Below are 25,336 nucleotides of genomic sequence, written 5' to 3'. Positions count from 1 at the left end.
CAATTGCAAAGCACACTTAACGGCACCAAGTAGTGATTGAAGAACTCTTTGAATTTCTATTTCTTTCAATAATCTACAAACATTATACAAACTTCTCATGAATAAATAAATGAACTACCCGATAGCACACGGTACAGAAATTTTGATTAGCTCGCCAAAAAAATTGCTTGCATCAATAACCAAAAGATGATTAAAACCCGAGGAGACTTCCTGCAAACTAGAAGCTTCCATTAAAACGCAACAGAATCTTTCAAACTTGAGATTTATGACCTAATTTCATACTCCCCTGCTTGAGTCAGAGCTCTGAAACCCTTGTACGGGCGATTGGCTACATTCAAAACTTCAAGCTTGTCTATTTTGAGACCAGAAAGAGCAGTACCCATGATTCGGAACTGTGCTTGTAACGTGGGGAATACATCAAGTTTCTCACGGCTCGTTTCGAGCTTTAGTGTTCCCGTCAAACAAGGGGCTTTGTCCTTTGGTATCCGACCAATGGACCAAGAACACATCTGGATTTTTTTCACAAAACGCAAGCAAATGATCGGTCAGAACAAAATGCCATCCATCTTTTGAAAATATAATATTAATAGAAGTCGAGAGGAAGACAAATCAAATGGCAAACGGGAAGAAGAAAAGAAGCACTAAAACTGTTACCTTGTTAGCAAGGATGTCAACTGTTCCATGATTTGTGGTCAGATCAGAAGATGTCACACAAGGAGGTAGTTGAAACTGCACTGTTATAGAATCAATCGTCTTTCCAGGATCATGTCGTATTCCAACCATTACACTTACACGGCAAGCACCAGAGTCCGAAGAAAACTGTGGTTTGACGTATATTGGGGTGTTCTTCAACTTTTTGACCCTATAATAAAAAGTTATGTGAAGTGAAGCAGTATTGAACTGAACGTTTGAAAAAACGGAACCAAAGCATGTGAGAATCGTGAGTCAAGTATCTTCTGCTCACCTATAGCTCATAAGCTTGAATTGTCCATCAGGTGGCACAAAGGACAGAATTTGATGCGACTCCCATGGTCGGAATCGGACACAAGGATGGAACCTAAAATCATTCAGGATGGCGGCATTTGCAAATGATAGTGTTAAGTCAGGGACACCTGAAAGATGGCAGGTGACTTGAACCTCACCATAAACCTCACACTTCACAAGAAGTCCATCCCTGAGCAAAATCAGCAAAATAAATGCTGTTAAGTACCAAAGCAACATCTACACGCGACGACTGAGTACACATTACAATATGAGGCCCAAAGAATCATATAATGTATAATAAATGTTAAGCTGCACCCGTCCTAAGTAAAATTTTAGTTCATATTTAAATACCACAGTCAAGTTACATTACAAGAAACCAATGTTTACACTGTGTTTGGATAGAGAGAAATAGAGGGAAAGGAAGGGGAAGGATTTGTAAAGATGGAGAATTCCTTGTTTGGATAACAAAAAGGAAGGGAAAAGATTTGAAGGGGAGGGATTTGGAGGTAAAACATAGACAAATTTTGTTAAGAATAAATTATCTCCTAAAGTGGAAAGATTTGGAGGGAAAACACTCAGTTTACTTCCTTTTTACTCCCCTTTCTTAAACAAACAAGGTGCACCCTCCCTCCTTACCCCACCAATTTCTTTCCTTTCCTTCCCTTTCTTTCCCTTTCTCTTCCCTTCCTTTCTGTTCTCTTCTAATTTGCAATCCAAATATAGTGTTAGTACCAATGACACCCTTCAGATTGTTAAATGAACTAAAAAAATAATCAAATTAGTGTTAAGCCTCAATACACTATTCAAGGCCTTAGACAAAAGTAGGAGGTAATTGGATGAAAGATTCCAACCTGTTTATGATTGCATCAATTTTTTCAACAAGATCAACATAAACTTCATTGCTGGCATGCTTAAGTTCTGTTGTCCTCCAGGGTACACATGATCCAGTTGCACCTGGGAGAGTGCTGTTTACATTGGAGCTATTACCCGTCACAACACTCAAAACTTTGCTAACAATGTTTGGCGGGGCAATCATTTCTTTAAGAATATTGGGTTCTGTTGTCAGAGGAAAGCCATTATCGATCATCTCATCAAGAAGCTGCAAGATAACTCGAGTCACTTTGAGTTCTTGATAAAAGAAGCGTCTAAAGACATAAAGGTACCTCATATAATGGACAATAAAGGGGAGAACCTTTGTGTCATATATGGAAAATAGGAGTATTCTAGGTGTTTTAGTGTTAATCATCCCTGTTTCGCACCAAATTTGCCCCATTTCTATTTCTCATCATGACCCACGCTTTTTCTTTGATTCTCATCCACACATTTAACTTACATTTTTTTTTTCTCTTCCACACATTTCTCCCACGTTCCCATTAAATACTACTTTTACCCACTTTTCTTGATTTTGTTCACCAATTGCCTATGGAGTAACTTTGGTGCGACAGAGGGAGTAGTTAGTTGGTTTAGGAAAGGGGAAATTAGTATAAATAAGGAAAAGAAAGTAGAGAAACATATATTGTAACACTTTAGTGAGTTTTTGCTCATTCTTGGGAGAGTACAAGCCTCTCGAATGCTTGTGTTACTATTCAATATTATAGTTCTCGAGTTACAATAATACAATCTCATTTACATTTTTGCCATACATTTTATGATCTTAGCTAATATGCTGGATTATACTAATTTTCACTAAAATGACTAATCCTATTACACTTTGAACCATACCCTAACGTCTAGTGGTTTCATAATAGCAGGGTGACTCGCTAAATGCTAGGACATGACATAGCTGCATTCATTTTGCTACTTTTGTTAGTATTAACATATTTTCATTCGGCCCATTCCAATATCTAAAGTGTCATATCTTCCAAACATTAGACTCACGTGAAGTACCAAGCTAGTGGCAATTATTGTTAGCTCAGTTCAGATATCTCTAACATGAAGTAAGACTCAGAAATCTCAAAGGATGTAACAACCCACTGAATTCAGCTCAGTCAAACTTTGTGCTCCAGTTTTAAATTTACAGCAGAAAATTACTACCGCTAAAGCAGGCAAGCTAAAAATACCAATAAGAATGGAAAGAAGGGCAGGGGATCATCAGCGAACCAATGATTGAAGAGAACCTTAAAATACCTCATACACAATAACAAAGTTGTCTTTGATGATGTCTTCATTGAGACCTCCAAGATAGTCTGAGAGTACGTCAGCTGCTCTGCAAAGAAACTAGAAGTAAAATGCTTAAAGTTTAAGAGTTATTATATTACCTAAATCATAAGTAGATATAAGAAAGCACTAAAACTTTGTGTAATAGATCGGCCAAGACCCGTTACCGAAATTGATAAAATGGACACTTCGAGTCTGCCCACTAACTCCCAATAGAACCAATTCTTATTATTCACTAATCCAATGCTCATTTATTATTACAAGGGTGGCTCTATATATAGCCTAAGCCCCCAAAAGAAAACTAAAAGATCACAACTATTCTAATTACCCGAGTCATGACATTACCGACCGCCTGAAGATCCACCTTGCCCTCAAGGTGGATAAAAATTAGCCTTGTGTGTCCAGTACGTTGTCCTCGAATGTGAACCAAATGAACTGTAACTGAAGTAAGTGGGCTAAGTAAAAATGGAGGAAAAACATTTAAAGTTGGGTAGAAAGTCTTCCAATATCTTGGGCGACTTGGGTCATTCTCATAATTAATTGAAGAAGTGCAAAATAACCCAATTTCTGATATGTCATGATGATGCCAGCCATGATGTCATCAGCAGGAAACCCTAATTTTCCTTTCATCTTCGCTGTTTGAATTTTCAAAACCTTCATGTCATCACTCTTTCCTTCCATCTCATGAACCCTCAAAGAATCAACCTTCCTTCTCAACTACTTTCTCACGCCAATCACCTGCCGTCGATTCCCAGTGCACCGTCCAACTTCTCCGACAAGTGCTGCCATGCCAGCCATTCCCCACGATTTTCCAGTGAGCCCGAAATACCACCAATCACCGCTCCTCCGCCTCTTCTCTCTTCTTTTTCAAGCTCAAATCCTTCCAAAAGTACAGTGTATACTCTCGGCCATATCTTGCCGATCAGACACCACGAGTCTCTGGCGTCGCTGCGTCTTTCTCCGACGAGCCACCTTCTTCCACGGTCATCTTCTCCTCCTTTCTTCTCTTTCGTGTTTTCCTCAAAACCTAGAACCCTTAGGAAGGCCACCGTTCTCTCACGTAGCCCGCCGTCTTTCTTCCACTTCTTCCTTCTTCACACCGCTGGCGAATTTCCCATGATTTCCTGTATACTCAAGTACCTTACAGCCACCGCCACGTTTGCCTCTCTTCCCTACAAAACTTATCTTTTTTCTTAATTTCCTCTCCGAATTCACCCTAGCTGCCGGCACCTTCATTGATGTTTTTGTCTTTTTCCGGCGCCATTCTTGCCATTCCACCGCCACAACCGGTGCCGTTCTATTTCCTGGTCCACCACCATAATCAACATCAAGAATATCACAATTCCCCTCTCTTTTCTTGCGTTTCTTTCCAGGCATGTAATTCCACATCTTGCCCACTGCCCCTCTCCTTACTTTTTCTTTGCCTTTACAATTTCCTTCCCCCATTCTATTCTCCCTTCTATTTCTTTTTTTTTTTTTGTTGTTTTCCTTTTTTCCTCTGTCTCCTCATACTTCCTCCAACTTACACGATCTGTTTTTCTTTCTTGATTTCCTCTTGTTTTCTTCTGTTGAAATCCCAATTTCTTCCTCTTTATTTGCACACTTATTTTTCTGTCTTTCTCCACTACTCTTAGGTCTCGTTTTTGATTCTTCAATATCTCTTCCTGTTCTGTTAGTTGAACCTTAAATTTATCCCGTTTTCTTACCTCAATCCCTTTATCTTCAACCTTTATACTCTCTTCATCGACATCTTCCTTTTTTTCTTTATGAAATACAAATGCCATTAATTCATCTTTCCTATCTTGATGTAGGATGAGGAGTGAATATCCTTTGTGACTATGTTACGAATCAACATGTTCATCACAAATCCCTTTTCCAAACTTCTCGTAAATTTCATGGGTAGATGTGGGTTTGAATGATTGGATGAAACTATTTTGGACAGCCCTTTGTAGCATGTATAAAGGGGAAAATTTAGGCCCAAAACCCTCAAGAAACCTATCAAGATCATCTTCTTGATTATTTTTTGGACATTTTCCGTCGCCGGTGTGTCTCCGGTCACTGGAATCGTACCGCTCTGATACCATTTGTAATAGATCGACCCAGACCCGTTACCGAAATTGATAAAATGGAAACTTCGAGTCTGCCCACTAACTTCCAAAAGAACCAATTCTTATTATTCACCAATCAAATGCTCATTTATTATTACAAGGGTGGCTCTATATATAGCCTAAGCCCCCAAAAGAAAACTAAAAGATCACAACTATTCTAATTACAAAGTACAAATACTAATTAATATGAAATGTCGATAATGCCCTAGGAACTTTTGACCAGAGTCATGACACTTTGATGAGCTACAGCTTGAACAAAGGTAAGAAAAAAGCTCTGTCTTCTATGGTCTGCACATTTTAATTCCTAACAATCTATGACAAGCGCCCTGTCTGGTTTCCATTATTGGAGATTCAAACCAAATTGCGGAGGCATAAAAATGCAAGAGAGGTAAACTAGAGTTTGGATATGTGGAAGGTAAAGAGGGTGAGGGATCACTTGTACTCGTTTTTGCACAGATAAACAAGAAGATGAGAAAAGAAAAGAGAAAAGGCGCTTTACCTTCCAAAACATTCCAACTTTAGAAGAAATGAATAGTGAAATCAAGGAAAATGTATTCCAAACACATCCTAATAGCCAAACAATGGAAAACATATACTTTACTCTAGCCCTCTGCAGTCCACGCCTTCTGGCCAAGCATGTAGTAAACTACTCCTTCCAGCTCACCAAATATCTCTAACACTTATTAATAAGACACAGTTCTGAAGTCTTCCAGAGGATTTCAGTGAAAGTACATAGGCGCCTTTTATGCCACAACCACCATATTTCATATTAAGCACATATCCATGTCTGACTGAGGATAAAAAAAAGAGCAAAAACACATAAGGCGTAAATGAAAATTGCCCTTAATCATTAGAGCAAGAAGGGACAAGATGAAAACAATGTGAAATGGCGAGTATTACCCCAAATAACCAAACCATAAAGAAAAATTGGAGAAAATATGGCAGTCCCCACAAATAGGGCTCTTCAAGGATCATGATTGGTTTGTCTTTGATTGTTAGGGTTTAAGGATTCCCAATGCAATATATGCTTTAATGAGACTTTTAATTTCAAAGCATCCCTCTTTTGTCCTCTTGTCATAGAGAAAAGTAAAGGATAAAGAGATGAGAAATGTAGTTAGAAAAGTTTGTTTAAAGAACTGTATGCTACAAGCTGCGCAGGAACAATTATACGAAAAAGCATAAAATTAGGAGTGAAAGATGTTTCATTAATGGTGGAAAAACTTCAAAAATTACAGAATATACCTGTAATCGCGAGCTTAAGACTCCAAAAAATGAAGAAAGAATAAACAATAAACAATTCTATGTTACAACTCACAAGTATAACATGTAAGAATCAAAACAAAGCACACAAAATAAATCAACATAACATCCTATCAGTAGTTGCAATAATAACATCTATGAAACGTAGTGCCAACACCAACTGCACATTACGACTCAATAAGGTGACCCCTTTCCTCTTAATTCTCTAAACCCTTCTTAAACCCTAACTTTTTTTTTGTTAATTTTAGGGCTAACACTAACCCTTTTGTTGATAGTAAGTCCAATTCGTTTTTCTAGTACTCTCTTTTCTCATGTTTAGTATAAAACTCTATCCTCTCTGTATACGAGAGTTATTGTACCATTCGTTGGGTCTTAACCTCTCTTTTTGAGAGAGTTTAGGCTATGACTTCAATCTGTTGTAAAAAAATGAGTTGTTGACGCAAATCTTTGTGATGTCTCCTATGTCAACAATTAATTATGTCAAATTCAATTCGTTTTGGAAACTAAAACATATCAAAAGACTTCCGTTTTCAAGACTGTATTAGACAAAAATGTGAAAGCGAGTATGCAAAAGTGTCATATACTCATACATCATCTAGAACGATCAAGATTTCATCAATTTAGAGTGTTGATCACACTTGTTATGTATATGCTAATTGTTGATTATATGTCATATGTCTATCAATCAATCAATATTAATTTGTACAAAATTAGTATGATAAACCTAGTTTTCAAGTATATACCAATTACAATGTAAGATGCTTAAGCACAAATTTCAGAAAACAAAATGCACAACATACATCATTTGACAATCATGGAGTACACCACAAGTTCATGCACGATGCCACCACTAGAATTTAGGATCCCTAACTCAATAGGCACTAACAATGTAGTCTCTTCTTCTAATACAAGCAAAGACTAAAGTATACAATGTAATTGGCTACAAAAGGCTCAGAAGACATGAAGAGTACTTTCATCACCCAATGAGATATTTTATAACACCATAGCACAATTATTATCAGCTAAAATACTAAATTTACCATGTAAAAGGTAAGTGCTATTTCGCTCCAACTCATTGTGTAAAAGTACGGTTTCGGTTAGTAAACTCAACATCCTTTAGGTTACGTCGTTACGGTCACAATACTATAGTGAGGCCTTGGTTTTGCACTATGCTCCTACTAAAAGCAACTAATCCCTCCGTCCCCTAAATTTGCGGCATTTCCTATTGTTTTGTCCATACCACTTAGTTTGCTACACGCCTACACCCTATTTATACCATGTACACAATTCAAAATTTTTGTTACTTTTTATTTGTGCCATAGCCGCAATCGATAGTTACTAGAAAAATGAAAGTATGGCCCATTACAATACTATGAGAACTGAGATCATTCATCTATGTCAAACAATTACATTAAAGATGATTCCAGCAAAAAATGAAGTAATCTCACCTCAATTGCCATCAAAGGAGGCATTTCAACCTGGGCACAAGCCAAGAATATGATCCCATCACGAAGAATATGGAAAATGTAATGTGTTGGAGAAGCAATCACTGGTGGAATCTATTTATTACAAACATAATCAAAAGTATAAGTTTTTGGCACAAAATGTTAAATACGTACTACTAATTAATGAATATAGTATAAGTGGGAATATAAAATAGAAAATAGAAACAAAAAAACAAGGTACCTTGGAAGAATCACCTTGAGCATTGACTTGATCCCAGAACCAATCACATATTGACCGATCAACACGGTGCCCAGTAAGCTGTTTCTCCAGCATAATCTCCCTGAAAGAATAAGAGGGGAAACATTAGTGTGGGTTTGTCATTAGCTTTGATGATATTAGTCCTATATAATATTAGCTTTTTGATGTAAAATTAATAGTATTAGAAAAAGCCAATTTCGATTCCCAATTAGAGAAAAACCCAATTTATAGTTAAGATTGATATATTTATGAAAAAAAAAAAAGGAAAGTGAGATTGTGGAAAATAAGAAAAACTAATCGGAATCAAAACAAGATAAATAAGCATTGATTTGATTATATTAGCCCTACAAAATTAGCTTTTTGAGATAAAATCAGTGCTAATTTAAAAACCCAACTGACAATTGGGAAAATTTGTACCGTTTTGCAAAGAAATAAGTAAAATTGAAATTTAAGAAGAAATTGGGGAATCAGGGATAGTGGAAAAAAAGAAAATAACCCGGAATCAGACAAGATGAATATGCATTGTAGCATATTTTTCCTTCTTTGATCTTGTTTCGATTGGAGATGAAGCTCAAGGTTTGATTTAGGGGTTTAAGCTTCGATCTTCAGTGATTGCAAAGATAAAATTATCAGAATGAGAAAAAGGATCATGAATTCTGCTTTTGCAATCTGCAGGAGATTTTCAGAAGCCTAAGACTGAAATAAGAAAAGGAAAATCGAACGGAAAAGGAAAGACGGTAAAGCATATTATGAGGTATCGTGATTCGTGATGTGATTTGTAAATTGTAATCCACAAACGACAGTTCCAAAATAATGCCCCCAATAAATCCAAATTTCACTATAATCCCTCAATCAACTATTTATATTTATGAAATCATACATTATGGAGTACTAAAAAGTTTGTAAAATTTTAAGTATTACAATTAAGGATAGTTTGTCAAATAAAATTTGTCTATGGATTAAAAAAAATGATATGGTATTTAGATTTTATAAAAATCATAAAAAGACAAAAAAAATAATACTAAAATAAACAAAACCAAAAAAGATAAATTAAAATCAAAAAACTCTAACCCTATTAGATCCTACCACTTAAGGTTAATTTGTTAACTTTGTAAATCACCGTTATTTAGCCTTTTGATTTTGAACATTATCTCTAGCATTAGAGGTATCTTTAACTAGTATTTATTTAGTTAAATTGGGTAAAGTAGAGAATATAATATACTGCATAATATATTACTGACATCATACATTATTATACATAATACTAAAAAGCTTGAAAAATTTTAAGAATCACAATTAAAGAAAGTTTGCCAAATAGTACTCATTTATTGGCTAAAGAAAAATGACATGATATTTGATATTAACCAATATCTCTACCATTAAAATATATTTGACTATTTATTTATACTTATATTGAATAAATTAAAAAATATAATATATTGCATAATATATTGTTGACAATTTCCAATATATATATATATATATATATATATATATATATATATATATATATATATATATATATATATATATATATATATATTAAAAAAATATGAAAATTTTCATATGGTTATTCTGAGATGTTGAGTTTTCCTTGTTGTAGACATTTTTTTTAATTCAGGTTCAGAAGCTAATTATGGAGAAATTCTTGTGTGAACTTGGTGCTCACTAAAATAGTACGGATCAATTCTTAACACTCCTATTCCTACTCTCTTCACTTTTTACTACATACTTCAAAATAATTGGAAAAAAACTTTTTGAAAAAATTAATTTTAATTTTATTTTATTTTTTTTCTATTTTTATTTTCGTTTTTTAATTTTCATTTTTTTATTTTTAAAATTTTAAATTTGTTTTAGGTTTTTTAATTTTTTAATTTTTTAATTTTTAGTTTTTAAAATTTTAATTTTTAATTTTTAATTTTTAAAATTTTTATCTTTTTTAATTTTTAAAATTTTTTAAGAGTAGAGTGGAGTATAAGAATATAAGAATAGAGTAGAGTAGAGTGGAGTGGAGTGAATCATAAGAATATAAAAGTGGAGTAGAATGGAGCGGAAGAGTAAAGTGGAGTGGAAAAGGAGAATGTAAATATTGATCCACACTAATATTAGTGTAGACTATGTCCATACTAAACTTAATCCTAATCATGAAGTTTCAAATAAAAGCTCTAACTTTTTTTAAAAAAAAAAAAAAACGCTCGTCATCCATTAATTTTCACTTATGGGCTAAAAAAAATTAATCCCTATAAATTCATGGAAAGAGTTAAGTTTATCTTCCCAAAATATAAACCTCTTCTATTTTTCTCCAAATTTGCACTAATTTCTGCTATCAAATTGATCCAAATTTCTTAGTAATGAATTATTTTTGTTGTTCATCATCAAATTTGAAAGTTACAATGAAATGGTATGAATTATTGCTTGCTAAAACTTTTAAAATTCCTTCGAAAAATAAGTTGCTAAAAGACTAGAGATTTTTTCAAAACCTTCGAAATCATTTATGAGTACCCTTGCAATTGAAGGGTTGAACTTTGGCATCCTTGATCAAATTAGCGTAAGTAGGGCTAAATTAACGTTAGTTTGATGATTTGGGGATGAAAATTGTGATAATTTATCTTTAACTTTAAATTTGAGAAATGAGGAGAAAGATTTTAAAAATATTTTAGCAATTGGGAATATGATAGTCTCTTGACTCGATTATCTTTTCTTAATTAGAGCATGTCAAATGTTTTTTTTGTAAAAAAGGATCATAAAGTTTTTATTTAGTAAACTTCAGGTTTATCACATTCATTTTAAAAACAAATTTATCTGCCATATGAAAAACACAATATCTCATAATTACTACGTAAAATTTTCCCAAAATAATTAAGATCATAAGCTTATCATTTAAAAAACCCATGATATTCAATGTGATTCCCCATCACATACATTTCTCCCCCCAAAATCAATGGTTTTCTTTATATTTTTCCTATCACCACCTACTACGGTTAGGCTCCTAAATAATGTTTATGCTCCACCATTTGGTCCTATAGATACCGTTTACAGTCTACCATGCTAGATTAAGGCGGATGAGTATCCTCCAACTTTAATTCATCTAAACACCAAAGGAACAGGTTACGAAATAGTTTCTAGACTAGTTACATATTAGGACCTTGTATATTTTACCTTTATTTTATATATTTCAAAATTTCAAATCAAACCATATGGTGTGTATGTATTTTACTTTCATCGTATATATTTAAAATTTTAAATTTTCAACCTTATGGAATTCTAGTTATGATATATAAAATATATTCATTTTGTACAATGGTGGTGATTATATATATAGAAATGCCAACAATTTTTTCAGCTTCATATACTTATTTATTTTAGTTGGTCAAGACGGTCTCATAATGAGACTGCCAATTTGGATCGGTTCAATTCACACGTGTAACAACCTGAGCATTTTTTTTCCTGAACATTTTTCAATTATGATCTTAAAGGTATCAATTTTGACCCTAAATGTATCAATTTTCAAAATTGATACCTTTAAGGTCAAAATTGATAAATGCTCAAAAAATAAAATTTTGTTACATGCACGAATTAGACTGGTCCAAATTGATGGTCTCATTAATGAGACCATCTCCTCCAAGTTTTTGTGCATTTATTTTTATAATATTTGCAGTAATATTATAACAAAATAGAATAGTAAATATACTAGTACTTATTTCATTTCTGTAAATTAGTACTTCCAAGTTGCAAATCACCATTTTGGCAAATATTGTTTGCTTGTTTGTGAAAAGATAGTGTGCAAGCAGGCACCACAAAATTGCAAGCTACACACCATAGGTTAGCCACCAAATATAAGTAGGAATTATCTGGTAAAGGTGCAAAGGCCGGAGGGGAATGGGAAATCGAACTTTGGATCATGGAAAAAAATGCATAGTATCTTTAACACTCTATTTAGTTGTTTATACAAAATCATTCGGAGCTCATGAGGTTTGAGCCGCATCTTTACAGAAAATAGACACCAAAAATAAATGCAGTCAAGACAAAGTTGAGCAACTGCTGATCTTAACATATTCTCTAAGTATGTGAGCTTAATATCTTCTACAATGTGATATGTATGCATCAATCACACACATAGATCCACTTCCCTCTTCTATCACACAACACCGAAGGCTGACTGAATAGTGGATGAAACTTGAGATGCTAGCGTCTGAGTGGCAAATTGTTGGAACTGCTTTTTAGCATCTGCTCAAAAAATTATAGTATTTCTCAATGAAACTTTTGATAAACAAAGAAATTAAGAAAACAAGAGAATATCCTGAAAAAGGGTTGATTCTTGTATAATAATTATCATGAAACAACCGTGAATCAAGATCGAATCAAACAACGGATTTAGGACTGAAAACAGCGTTCAACTTGGACTCTAGCATAACATAATATGATTGCAACAACCAATATTTGTACATCATCCATAACCAGTTCACAGGGTTGTCAATGTGAACAGAACAGATTCACATATGAAAGAAACATATCAAACAGGAGAGAGTTTCTCATGCATTCCAATAACATAATCCCAAATTTCCCTATTATCAAGATTCAAAAATGTATCAAATAAGTTATAATAAGTTATTTTGGTGCCCATATTTGACAAAAGGGGCAGAGACATTCAATTAGGTTTAATGGAGAAAACCACATAGAGACATCCAATTAAATTATAATGGGCTTGATCATAAAACCAAACAAAATCAACCAACAATTATCGATCATCAGACTTACTTTCTGTGCCCATATTTGACCAAGGACGTGTTCTCTCCAGCTTATTTTCAGTTATATGTAGTTTAAACAAGTTGCAATAAGTTCCGTTTTAATTCAGTTCACTTTTAATATGTTCAGCTCAATTCTAATACGTGTTGTCTTCACTCTAAATTTTTGTCAATAAAAAGGTTTACTTTAGTTGTAACAAGTCATCAAATTACATTCACTTCAGTACAAACACGTTAGAAAAAAAATCCTAAGGTCTAATCTCTTCGAAAAGTGTGAACTAAACAATTGCTGTTGAGCAATATTAAAATGAAGCGGAAATGTAAGACCATAAAAACTGAATGGCGCTGAACTAGATTATAATTAAGTATTAATTCGTTGAAGAGAACAAGCCTAAACCTTAAGTGTTTATGTTGATATTTCGAGGTTAACTTTTTTAAAATGCATCTCACTGCCTTGCCAAAATGTACCCACTAAGTCCGTCTCTTCCAACCATTAATTTGTTTCTCATCGCCATGGACCACAGCCACCAAATTGCAAAACCAAAGCCCTATCTTCAAACTGAGAAGGGGGCATCTAGATCAAATATATCTAAAATCTTGTTCGAGTCACACACAATAACTACACAGCTTCAAATATATCCTTATAAATATATTTAGTAGGGATGGTCCATCAGCACTCAGAAAGCATCATTGTCTCAGAAATATAGTAAAGCACTACACAAATAGCTTCCACCATTTATATCGAATATAACTGGAGCCAGCACCAACACATCCATAAAGTATGCTTCAGATGGTTCAAATAATCTCTTCTATTCCAAAATATACATTTCATGGTCCATCAGCACTCACAATGCATCATTATCTTAGAAATACAGAAAAGCACTGAACATAGAGCTACTACCAATTATACCGTATATAACTGGAGTCGGCACCAAAGCATCCAGATTGTATGCTTCAGATGGTTCAAATAATCTCGTCTTAGTCGTCTATTCCAAAATATACATTTTATTCAAAATCCCAAGCGGATCATCAACATCCCATTGCATCAACAATGTCTTATGCACTAATCTTAAATGATAACTTGAAGGCATTCTGCAAAGTCCACTTTAGCGACTTTTGGATATAGATATGTAGAATGACATTTATTATTTGCATTCTACTCCCTCCATCCCATTTAATTTGCACCTCTTTCAAGAGGTGCAAATATAACTTTGTAGTTGGTAAATAAGACCAATAACAAGTGAATGCAAGAAACCAGCCCAATATTCGTTTCACTTATGCGAGAAGGCCCAAGAAGAAACTACTAGAAGAAGGTTAAAACTGCCAAATTATTGCTAAGCTAAGAAATAATTTCAGTTTTGGGGGTAGAGGGTAATTTAGTAAATCAAGAAGAAAAGTTGTTATGAGTTTGTTAGCTGGGAGGACTTGTTAGGAATACACTTAAGAAGTTTGTTAAGAATCTGATTATATAATGGAGCATGAGGGAAGGGGGAAAAGCAAGCAATTTCATATTAAACACGTAGCATCCTTGGGAGAGCACCTTCCTCTCGAAAGAAGGGGTATGTATTACTCAATCAGTACTTGATAAAACAAACAACTTCCATTCTCTTAATTTCTTTTTCTTCTTGTAATATCCTGATTTCCAGCAGTGAATCAAGTAATGAGTGAATGAGATTAAAAGAGAGAATGAAATTGTAGGTGAGAATTGAGATAGAAGAGAGCTGCGAGGATAAAAACAAAAGAAAAAATAGTAAAGTGAGACAACCCTAAATAGAATTGGGTGCATTGCGTGCAAATTAATATGGAACACGGGAGTAGTCACCACGTAGTAAGTAAAGATGCATTGATTTATAAACAAATTTCTAAGAGTTGTACTCAAATTTATGCACAATAATATAGCGAACCAAAATTATCATTTGCTGTCAGTTTCTGCTAAAAACCATTTAAAAATTCCACTCACCTTTGCGGCACTTGGTAAAACCAACAATGTTAGCGATGCTGAGAGATAAACAAACTGCTACAACCAGGAGATAATCAGCTTGAAACCGTATCAGAGAAAAGATTCCGAGAATAATCCATGCCACAGCCTGCAAAGATCAATGGAAAACTTCAACTTTAGATTGCAATAGTGCCAAAACAAGAATCACACAATAATTCTTCAAAGATAAGACATGTTTGGTAATTGGTTGTCTAGTACAATACAAATTATGAAAAAGCTCATGAGGCAGACAGACAGGATTTCAGGAGCAGGAACAGGAAGTTATGAATTAAGAAGTCCCTTTTGATGTTCCCATTTGTCATTTAGGGGTTTTTCAATTGATGTTCCCACAAAGAATCTTTCTATATTTATCATATAATTTTAGTGATATTTAACCCTAATTATTACACCTTTTGGACAAGGTTGTCCTTAATATTTTATGAAACTCTTTTTATCCATTGAATTCCTTCCCATCACATTTAATATTGCCAAAATTTATGTTTGTGGTCCCCCACATGTTCCTTTTTAAAAATAAAATCAATATATAAAATATTTCCATCATCTACCCTATCATTAATTTATTTTGAAGATTCTACATTCCTTAATTGACGTGAAAATTCCTTATGAGAATATCAAATAAAAACAGAGGGAGTAACACATATATTTGGATGCCCTTGAATGAAAGCCTCCTAATCATTCGCAAAGAGGAGTACATGACTTCAAAGAAAACAAAGTAAAACAAGAAAAAACAACTCAAGTCAACGGCATGTTAGATCAAGAGCTTCACTTACTGTAAGATAAAGGCTCCACCAAAACAGCCATGAGTCCTTCTTGTTCAAGCGTGCCAATGACTATACAACATATGATAAAATTAGAAAGAGAAACACAAAAAATCTTAGCCAATAAGAAGGTTTTCATGTAACAATTCAGGAAATGATAAGCAATTCCTAATGTAATTTGTCTATTGCACGAATCTTACCTCTTGATCAAGAGATTCAAATTTCCATACGCTTTCGCCCAAATCATTAATTTCATTCCACCACCTCAACCCAACCAAAATACGACCACTTACATTCTTAACAACCCAAAAATCAAGAGCTGCAAGAAGTACAGTGATTACAAAAATAATCACAAAGTTGTCAACAAAAAGTGCTGAGAGAATGTAAAATGCCAAAGCAGCAGCCTGTACAGCACAAACAATGTATTATCAAATGCATAGGGAGACAAGCAAAACAAAGCAGGTAGAACAAGGCATGCCAAGGATTTTGTTACAGCATACCTTAAAAAGTACATGGAAGAAACACGTCCTTGGGTTTGCATAGTTTTCTGCAGGAGGCTGCAATTAGAGAGATTATAATATCATTCACTTGTAAAGTAAAGGATTGAAGTCCATAGTAAAAACCAGAGAATAGAATAAACAATTGCATGACTGATTGTCGCAATAATTCTTTCAAAGATAACAGACATGTGCACAATTGGAAGAAAGTTTGGCGGTGAAAGTCTACAAACCACCACTTACTCTCACAGTGGCTGTTTAGTTCAAGACATCAATGAAATCTAATCAAATGCAAACAGAGACTTAGAGAGCAGAGGACTAATTCATTACACTCTTTTACTGAAATACTGTAGTTTGATTACCATTATTCTTATAGAAATTCCTTCATGTCTCTCCTCCCTCACCCCTCATCCCCCAACTCAAAACCAATCTTGTAACCAACCCAACCTCCACACTTCCACTAGCAAGCATAGAGCATTCTGCAGTTTCTCTCTCTATTTATGCTCTATCGCATCACTTTTGCGAGCTAAAGACCCAAACCTGTGACACGACCTTACCCCGCGGAAATATATCTCTCCCTCCGCTATGAGTCACTTTCACCATTATCAAACAAAGGAATTAAATCGGACATATTTATTTATTGATATTGTTCCAGCAATACTTCAACCAAACACTTAATGATGAGCCTTGCCCCTTAATTCTCTTTGCGCCTAGTTCTAATTACACACTCATAATTTAAGTTCTAACTTCTAACCTGATATGCTATCTATGAGTCGATCATCATTAACAGACAAGCAATACAATTGGATAAAAATTGAAACCATCAAGTTCTTGTCATATGTTAATTTTATGCAGATCTTTACATAAAGGTAAACTGACCATTCTTTATTCATAATTCTTATTTCTTCCCACCACATTGGCCTCCATCAAAAGTTCCTGGCCTTCTAACTATATTATTTGCGATTATCGACACAAATTTCTTAAAAATTTATCTCTCTTTCAGGTAATATTCACCAACATTTTTCTTAAGTTTTGCAGAAAACATACGCGAAAGTAAAAATCAGATTTAAACATGAATGCAACACATAAATCAAGGTCAACAAAAAATAGAGCTTCAAAGTATTGAAATTTTCACTCAAACTCTCATTTAGGTAACCATCATTTTCCTAAATATTTCCGGAACACATACGCAAAAGAAATATTCAGATATAAACATGAATGCAACACAGAAATCATAGCTAAGACCTAATAAAACTTCAAATAACCGAAATTATTAGTGTTAGATCTAAATCGTGATGAAAATTTACAATTAAATTCAAAAACCCTAAGTTTATTTCACATGCATCGGAAAAAATCACAACTAAATCCAAAAGATGATGAAATTACTTGGATCGGATCCATAAAGAAGAGCTAGACGAATGAAAAATGAAATGGCGAAAATTGCGCGACCAAGGATAAGTAGACTTCTCTTTCTCTTCCTTTTTTCTTTTAATCTGTTCCTGTTCTTTTTTTTTTTTCTATATGTTTGTTTGCAACTTTGCATCAATGCGTGATTCCTAAATTTTAAGAGGGATGCAAGTCGAATCCGCCCCTGATCCTGATTCGATTTGATGTGAGAAATTTAATTCGATTTGAGTTTGAGAAAATATCATCGAACTCCAAATCCAATTATATAGTTTGAGTGATTCTGAAACGAATAGAAGTTGAACTCCGAAACGACTTTGACTCAGTCCGATCCGACACCTAACTCCGAATTGTATATAATTGTAATACTCAAAGTCTTAAAGGCAATGTTTTTGGTTTTATAATTGATATTAAAAGAGAAATCAATGTGAATTATACCTAAAGTTGCTAAAAGTGTAAATTTTAACTCAAATCGAAAAGAACTCTTAGAATTGGATCGTAGGATCGAACCGTCAAATGATTCAAGATCAATTTTGCTAAAATAAGTTGTAAAAGAACACTTAAAATCATTGAACATTTCAAAAACTTTGTTATTATTCAAAAAAATAAATATATAGGAGTACTTCTTATTTGTTTCCTTTTTTTATATTTTTATGAATTGACAAACACAAGAAAATATATACTAATAATGTAATTAATTATTGGAAAAATTGTCCATATTAATCCAACCTATTTTCAATTCTTTGCTAATAATCACATCTTTCGAAATTTAAAAATTAATCCAACCTTTGCATTATGTTTGTTGTGAATGGACCCTAATATGCACTAACCGGGTATAATCGGTCATACCCTTCAACTCCTTCTTTATTTCTCTCTCCTCCAATTCTGATTTCAAAATCTAGAACCCAAACCATCCTTCATCTCCCTCTTCAAAGCTCTCTCTTTCTCTTCAATGGAGTCTTCAACAATCTTCATGAAAAACACCTAAATCTTTCCTCTTTCAATTCTAAATCTATAATTTTCTTCTCCAATCAATTTCGTTCGACAATTGCAACGAATCTGACCAGATTTCGCGTCATCTAATAGGTATTTTTTTGCCCTAATTTTCGAAATTTTCATGGTATTTCATCCGAAAATTTAATTTAATTTTAGTCTTTGATTTTCAATTTCATACCTAATCATCTTCCTAAATTTAACAGGTTCTCACATCTTCTTTATCAATGGTTAGTAAAATTTTGAATTTTCTCATTATTCATGCTTTCTTGTATGAAATTTCTGAATTTTTATTTGTTTACATTTCAATTTTAATGCTTTCATGTATGTATGAATTTTATTTGTATGAAATTTCTGAATTTTGTTTTGATTGTATGTTTTAGACTAGTGTTTTTGATACATTTACTATGAAGTGTTGGTATGGGGGTAATTTCAAAATAAATGGCTTGGGTTTGGAGTATGTAGGTGGTGAATTCAAAACCTTAGTTGTTGATCCAGATATAATTTTTTGGTTTGACGTAGAAGAGTTGGTTGACACTAGTGTTGGTATCAAATATCCTTATACATTATGTGTGTTTGAGATGGCATCAACTGGAGCAAAAGAGAGAACAATTGATGTATATATTGTGAGAGAAGAGGATGATGAATCTTTGTTTGTATGTATAAACAAGAAATTGAAGTTGTCAATTGGGGGTAATACTGATGGTGAGAGAAGGAAATTAACACCTAGGAGGGCACAAACGGTGAACTTGGACAAAGAAAAAGGAAATGTTGTAAGTGGTGAAGGTGATGACATAACTTCTTTAGTAGGTGTGAGTGAAGGTGATGACAGTGAGGATGAGTCATATGATTTTAGTGGGGATACTGAAGCTAGTGAGGAGGTTTCTTATGTTGATAGCGATGAGGCAAACGCATCTGAAAATGAGGTAGATCAATTGTCCGAGTATGAGGATAGTGAAAGTCTCCTAGGATCTGATAATGAAGTCTTAGAGCATATAGATTTTAGGAAATTTAAGTGGCAAGTTGGATTAAGTTTTCCTAATTCTAGGGCATTTAGGGATGCTTTGAAACATTATGCCCTAATTCAAGGTAGGAATGTGAGAATTGAGATTAGTAACAAAAAGAGGCAATAAAGGATTGGTGTTAGTTGTGTAGAGGGTTGTCCATTTAAGATGTACGCTAGTTGGGATAAGTCATCAACATCATTTGCGATAAAGTCAGTTGTTCCAGAACACACATGTCAAAGGAGTATGGATGGTAACAAGCAATTAAAGTCCTCATGGGTGGCAAACCAGATGCTTGAGGTTTTCAAATCAAGACCCCATATTCCATCAGTTGAGATAATTGATTTGGTTAAAAAGAAGTGGTTTGTCATAATTAGCAAGCACATTGCTTATAACATCAAGTACGCTGCCCATAAAAGATTGCATGGATCTATGAATCAACATTACAACAAAGTGATGGACTATCATGAAGCTTTAAGAGTTAGTAATCCCGAGAGCCACTTTATTGTTGTGACTATTCCAGACACATCACCTCCAGTTTTCCACAGATTTTTTGTAATGTTCAAAGGTTTAAGGGATGGATGGTTGTTAGGATGTAGGAAAGTATTGTGCATAGATGATTGTTTTCTAAAGACCTTTTTGGGTGGGATGCTACTGTCAGCTGTTGGGAGGGACTCTAATGATCAAATGTTCCCCTTGGCATGGGCGGTTGTGGAAGGTGAGAATAATGAGTCATGGCAGTGGTTTTTGAATGAGCTTAAGAAAGGGTTGCCACGAACAAATGGAGCTGGATGGACGATAATATCAGATGAGCATCATGTTAATAATTATGTTTATTTAACTTCATTCATGCAGGGTAGCATGGCAAGGTCAATATCCTTACAAACATCTTAAAAAGTGGTCATTTGTTCAACGCAAGCATCTACCTCGAGTGTACCAAAGAATGTGTAGGTACTTGAGTTAAATTTGTTCGACAATGTAATTATTTTTGCTATATATTTTTTAAGCCATTTGTAATTGGCAAACTTATCTAATCATTTTGTAAGCCATTTTGTAATTAGTTAACTTAACTAAGGCATTTTGTAATTGGCTAACTAATCTAATCATTTTGTATTTAGAAAACTAGTTAACTAACGCATGTAGCCTTAATCCTTCTTGGATGATATTTTGTAAGCCACAATGTTGATGGGATATGTATGTAAAGAAAATTACTATTAATGCAATGATGAAGTTTATGCTTCGAAAATAATAGCAATTTCAATTTGCTTCTTAAAGGGTCCATTGGCAGCAAACTGAAAGCAAAGGTTGGATTATTAATAAAAATTTCAAATGGTGGGATTATTGATAGGTAATAGGAAATAGGTTGGATTATTGTAAAGAAGATAAAAGATGAGAATAACCTGGTATAGCAGGTCATTTTCTGAAGGGTCCATTGGCAACAAATTGAAAACAAAGATTGGATTATTTATAAAAATTTCAAAAGGTGGGATTATTGGTAGATAATAGGAAATAGATTGGATTATTCCCAACAATTTTTCCTTAATTATTTAGTAAAACAAACATACCAAGTACATACAATTACAATTATTAAATTAAGCAATGTCAAGTAAAGTGATCTTATAATAGGTCTACAAAGCCGCATTATATTATGACATTTTAAAAGTCATAATTTCATGGCAACAAATGAAAAAACTCTATAGTTAAGAATTTATGAGTCAGTAACACCAAATAAAACCAAACTTCAACTGGTAATCTATAAAAAAATCAGCTTTAAGTAGCAAGAATTTTCATTAAAAAGTTAGGAGTCTTAAATAAATATTTTGCTTCATTGGAAAAACCTATGCAAATAGAAATCTCAAATTGACTTTCTAAAACCTACTTCTATAGATAAAAAGAGTGATCTTTTAGAATTCCCTCCCATTATACTTTTCTAGGGAGGGTGTAAGGACCCACTGCTCCATAGTACAAGCGTCGTATAGCAGGAAGAAGAGTTGTCAGGATATGAAAAATCTTTCAAACTATAAGAGAGTTTTTTGTTTTGAATTATCGCAAAAATTGGGAGCCTTGATTGATACAAATTCCCACTCCAACGACCATCTTTGCAATGAAGCGACACAAGCAGTAAAAGATTGCATTGATTTATAAAATAGTCATATTATTGTAAATAGACTCAATTCAATCATTAGAAAGCAATAAGGTATAAAATAGGATCTAGAAATATAGTTGATGATTAGCTGGGCTAAGGCCCAATTTAACATTTTTATAGATTAATTTTAGAATTTTATAGAATTGGTAGAATTGTACGATTCTAGTTGCGATTTTATATGATTCTAACGATTTTATACGATTCTAACGATTCTAATTGCGATTCAAGAATTTGAAGGACATTTTTTCTTTGTTAAGTTGTATTTAAAATCTACTCTATTAGTTTTTTATGTTTTTAAATCATTAGTATAATATCGATAAGATTAACGTTTGATAATAATCCATACTCCTTTGAAGATTTGAAAGTCCAAGTCAGATCAACGTCGGAGTATGAATAATCCGACTCCGAGTGAAGGTGGACTTGAAAAAATAATCTGTGTTTTATCCAGTGCAAAGTCAAAAGTTGGATAATCCAAGATAAGTCTAACCCATTTCCATCCAACTTTATTTACTCGTGCCTGACTCGACCTGATTCTCTAAATTGGAAATACTAATTGTTGTCTCGAATGGGCAGGCCCATTAGATTTTTAAAAAATAAAAAACGGAATATGTAGTATAATTGCATGCTTATTCAATAGGGTTTTAGGATACCTCAAGTAGACATTTAAGATACGTCAAGTAGGGGTTCACAGTATGTCAAGTAGGTGTTTTAAACATGCTGAAGTTGTCAAGTAGGTGTTATGTAATGTCGGTGTTTAGGTTATTTGCTGTAAGGATTTAGGTTATGTGATGTAGGTGTTTAGGTTATTTACTGCAAGTATTTTTGTTATATGCTATAAGTATTTTTGTTATTTCTTGTATTGATTTCTATTATGTGCTGTAGGAATTTATATTATGTACTGCATGTGTTTAGGTTATTTGGTGTAGGAATTTATGTTATGTGTTATAAATCTTTATATGTCTACTTCAATATACAAAATATCTACTAAAAATTGTGATAGGTGTTTTGTGAAATGCATGCGCATAATAGGTGTTTTTTTAAAATAAATTAGGTTGGGCTTTGAGAGTCGTTTCTCAAACTTTGAGAGTCGTTTCTCAAAGAGATAGTCTCTCAAGATCTACTTAATTGAAAACAGTAAAGAAGTTTTTAGGCTGTGGGCTGTGGGCTGTGACCTAAGTTGACTCAAAGATCAAAGTCTTAGGACAAATTGTTGTGAGAGACGTTCTCTTTGAGAGACGCCTCTATTTGGTCAGCTTAATATATTATTAAAAAAACTAACAAATGTTCGCTTCATTACCTGTGTTAACCTATTTGGAGTTGGTGTTTTATCATATTGAAGTTAGTATTATTGTGAGAGACGGTACCTTTGAGAGACATAAATTATACAATGAATGTACGTTAAAAGATATACACAAGCAAGAATGGGAACTTGCTATTGGTATACACAACATATTAGAAGCGTATGGATTACGCAACTAAGATTTTTTCATATGTATATGAACCTAACATCCATCTAGTAATTAGTGAATGTATTACAATTTTTTTTAGTTCCTTAACCACAAAAATTACGACCTAAATGAATTCATAAGACACTCAAGACAATAACGGACAAGTGCATGACGTACTTTAAGGATTTTCGAAAATGTGAAAGAAATAAGCAATATTAACAAAAAAAATTAAAAAATTGAGCATCGGGTAAACTTAATTACAAAAATAAGCGTCTTTATGTTCGAGCCTAAGGTTAGGTTAGTTCGCAGTTACTAACAGCGAACAAAAAAATTGGTCAAAAAAAGTAAAAATTGTTAGTTCGCAGTTAATAAATGCGAACAAAAGGCAGACAATGTCATACTGTTAAAAGGGATAAAAAAACTAAAAACATGTAAACATAATTTTCATTTTTCTGCCTCTTCTAACAGTATGACATTGTCTCCCTTTTGTTCGCAGTTAATAACTGCGAACAACCAATTTTGACTTTTTTGACCAATTTTTTGTTCGCTATTAGTAACTGCGAACTAACCTGACCTTAAGCTCGAACATAAAGACACTTATTTTTAGAAATAAGTTTACCCGAAGTTCATTATTTTTGTTAAAATTACTTATTGGAAAAATTACCCTGAATAATACGATCTTTCACTGATTTCCCTACAATAATACGAACTTTCAATTAACCTTAAGTAATACAAAGTTTAATCTCATTTTTCCGCTAGTATACCTTACCGGTTTATGACCGGTTGAATGGGTGAAATGTGACTGTTTGAATCAGAACTTCATCCCTTCCATATATGCGGATTCTTTTTACTTCTTTTTCTTACTTATACTTCCATTTATTTTTATTTCTATCAATTTCTTCTACCTCTTTCTAATTTCTTGCTTCTTCCATTTTTTTACTTCTTCTAATTACTTCTCATGTTTTCCCCTTTTCATTTTCAAAGGTAAAATAATTTAATGTTAAAGATGTATTCTCCTTCATCATCATCTCAATCTTGAACATCAATTGCAAAAGAAATTTCTCCATGTAGACATGGTGTTATTGCTAAATTACAAGTTGCCAAAACAGAAACAAGGGTTGGTGAGAGGTTTTATGGATGTGCATTTTGGCCCGTAAGTATTCATTCTTCTAAAGCTTTATTTTTTTATGGTAATTTTTATTTTTTTTTCAATTAGGGTTTCATGATTTGGTTTGATATGCAAGTACAAGATTGTAAATTTTTTAAGTGGGAGAAAGATGTAGAGTATTCATGTGAAATTTCAGCTTGTTTGGAAGAAGAGAAAACTATGTTGATTGATAAAATAAGAAAATTGAAGGCCAATAATGGAAAATTGAAGGAAAGTGAAGCTATGTTGAAATTGAAAGTTGTTAAACATGTAAATGCACAAAAAGCATTAATTTTGTACTTGTTACATCTTGGATTTTATTTGGATTGTTCTTATTTATGTAAAGTTAGGTATAAGAATTTGATCATGTAATGGAACTTCATGTATTGAAAATTCAATCTAATGAAAAATGGCAACAAAGTTTCTTCTTATCAAGATTTGCAGCTTCAATGACATACATGTTATAGCCAAAATGTTACCATTACATACATAGATAAGCATAAATTACATCTACAACTACTAAACTGTTTTCCAAAACGCAAAATACTTGAACAATGTTCTAAGCCATAGATTACACCATAATTATCAAAATGACACTAAGTCTTGCAGCATCAATTCTTTGTTTTTCGATGCTTGGGTTGATACTATTTCAGGAGGGTTCTTCTTTGGCTTTCCCCTTTTAGCAGTAGTTACACCACTCCTTTGCCTTGCACTTCCAGTCTTACCCCCTCTACTCCCTCCCCCTGTTCTAATTATCCTATTGCCTTTGCCTAAAGAACAAGGTTGTGCAGACATGTAGTGATGGGATAACTCTAGTGTGGTGGTTGCTACATCAACAATCTTTTTTGGTCTTCCTCTACTTCTCTTCAATGGAGGTGGTTGCTCAACTTCTTTACCCTTCTCCGGACACTTCCTTTTGTTATGTCCAAACCTTATTGCAAATGACATGTCATTTGAAGGCCATGTTTTGAGAGCTTTCCTG

General features: G+C 33.5%; 2 protein-coding genes across 3 annotated transcripts; both read right to left on the bottom strand.

Moving 5' to 3' along the window:
• Positions 1-33: 33 nt before the first annotated feature.
• On the bottom strand, positions 34-9,020 carry LOC130817847 (AP-3 complex subunit mu). 2 transcript variants are annotated; one of them, XM_057683790.1, is made up of 8 exons: positions 8,710-9,020; positions 8,196-8,295; positions 7,958-8,068; positions 3,112-3,201; positions 1,836-2,083; positions 965-1,174; positions 655-862; positions 34-509 (listed from the first exon to the last, which is right to left on the bottom strand). In XM_057683790.1, exons 1-8 carry the CDS (start codon positions 8,742-8,744, stop codon positions 264-266), a joined length of 1,248 nt encoding a protein of 415 aa, XP_057539773.1. In that variant the 5' UTR covers positions 8,745-9,020; the 3' UTR covers positions 34-263. The 2 variants fall into 2 exon arrangements, with proteins under 2 accessions (XP_057539773.1, XP_057539774.1); XM_057683791.1 differs by lacking the exon at positions 8,710-9,020 and having other exon boundaries at positions 8,210-8,295.
• A 3,095-nt stretch (positions 9,021-12,115) lies between these two features.
• Positions 12,116-17,953, bottom strand: LOC130817846 (Golgi apparatus membrane protein-like protein ECHIDNA). Its single transcript, XM_057683789.1, has 6 exons — positions 17,599-17,953; positions 16,216-16,272; positions 15,916-16,119; positions 15,728-15,787; positions 14,919-15,045; positions 12,116-12,440 (listed from the first exon to the last, which is right to left on the bottom strand). The coding sequence occupies exons 1-6, from the start codon at positions 17,611-17,613 to the stop codon at positions 12,352-12,354; spliced, it is 552 nt and encodes a 183-aa protein (XP_057539772.1). The 5' UTR covers positions 17,614-17,953; the 3' UTR covers positions 12,116-12,351.
• Between the last annotated feature and the right edge of the window lie 7,383 nt (positions 17,954-25,336).

The sequence above is a fragment of the Amaranthus tricolor genome, chromosome 7 (assembly GCF_026212465.1).
Source record: "Amaranthus tricolor cultivar Red isolate AtriRed21 chromosome 7, ASM2621246v1, whole genome shotgun sequence".
In the NCBI taxonomy this organism is placed as follows: Eukaryota; Viridiplantae; Streptophyta; class Magnoliopsida; order Caryophyllales; family Amaranthaceae; genus Amaranthus; species Amaranthus tricolor.
This window is presented reverse-complemented; position numbering and strand designations above follow the sequence as displayed.

Bases quoted from the DNA above. Each gene is read 5' to 3' on its own strand.
- LOC130817847 (XM_057683790.1), bottom strand. From the start codon at position 8,744: ATGCTACAATGCATATTCATCTTGTCTGATTCCGG. The intron at 8,069-8,195 runs GTACCTTGTTTT...TGTAATAAATAG, and splicing joins CTCAAGGTGATTCTTCCAAG to ATTCCACCAGTGATTGCTTC. The intron at 863-964 runs GTGAGCAGAAGA...TTTTTATTATAG, and splicing joins TTCAAGCTTATGAGCTATAG to GGTCAAAAAGTTGAAGAACA.
- LOC130817846 (XM_057683789.1), bottom strand. The intron at 15,788-15,915 runs GTAAGATTCGTG...TATGTTGTATAG, and splicing joins TTGAATCTCTTGATCAAGAG to TCATTGGCACGCTTGAACAA. The intron at 12,441-14,918 runs GTGAGTGGAATT...TTTTTTGAGCAG, and splicing joins TTTTACCAAGTGCCGCAAAG to ATGCTAAAAAGCAGTTCCAA.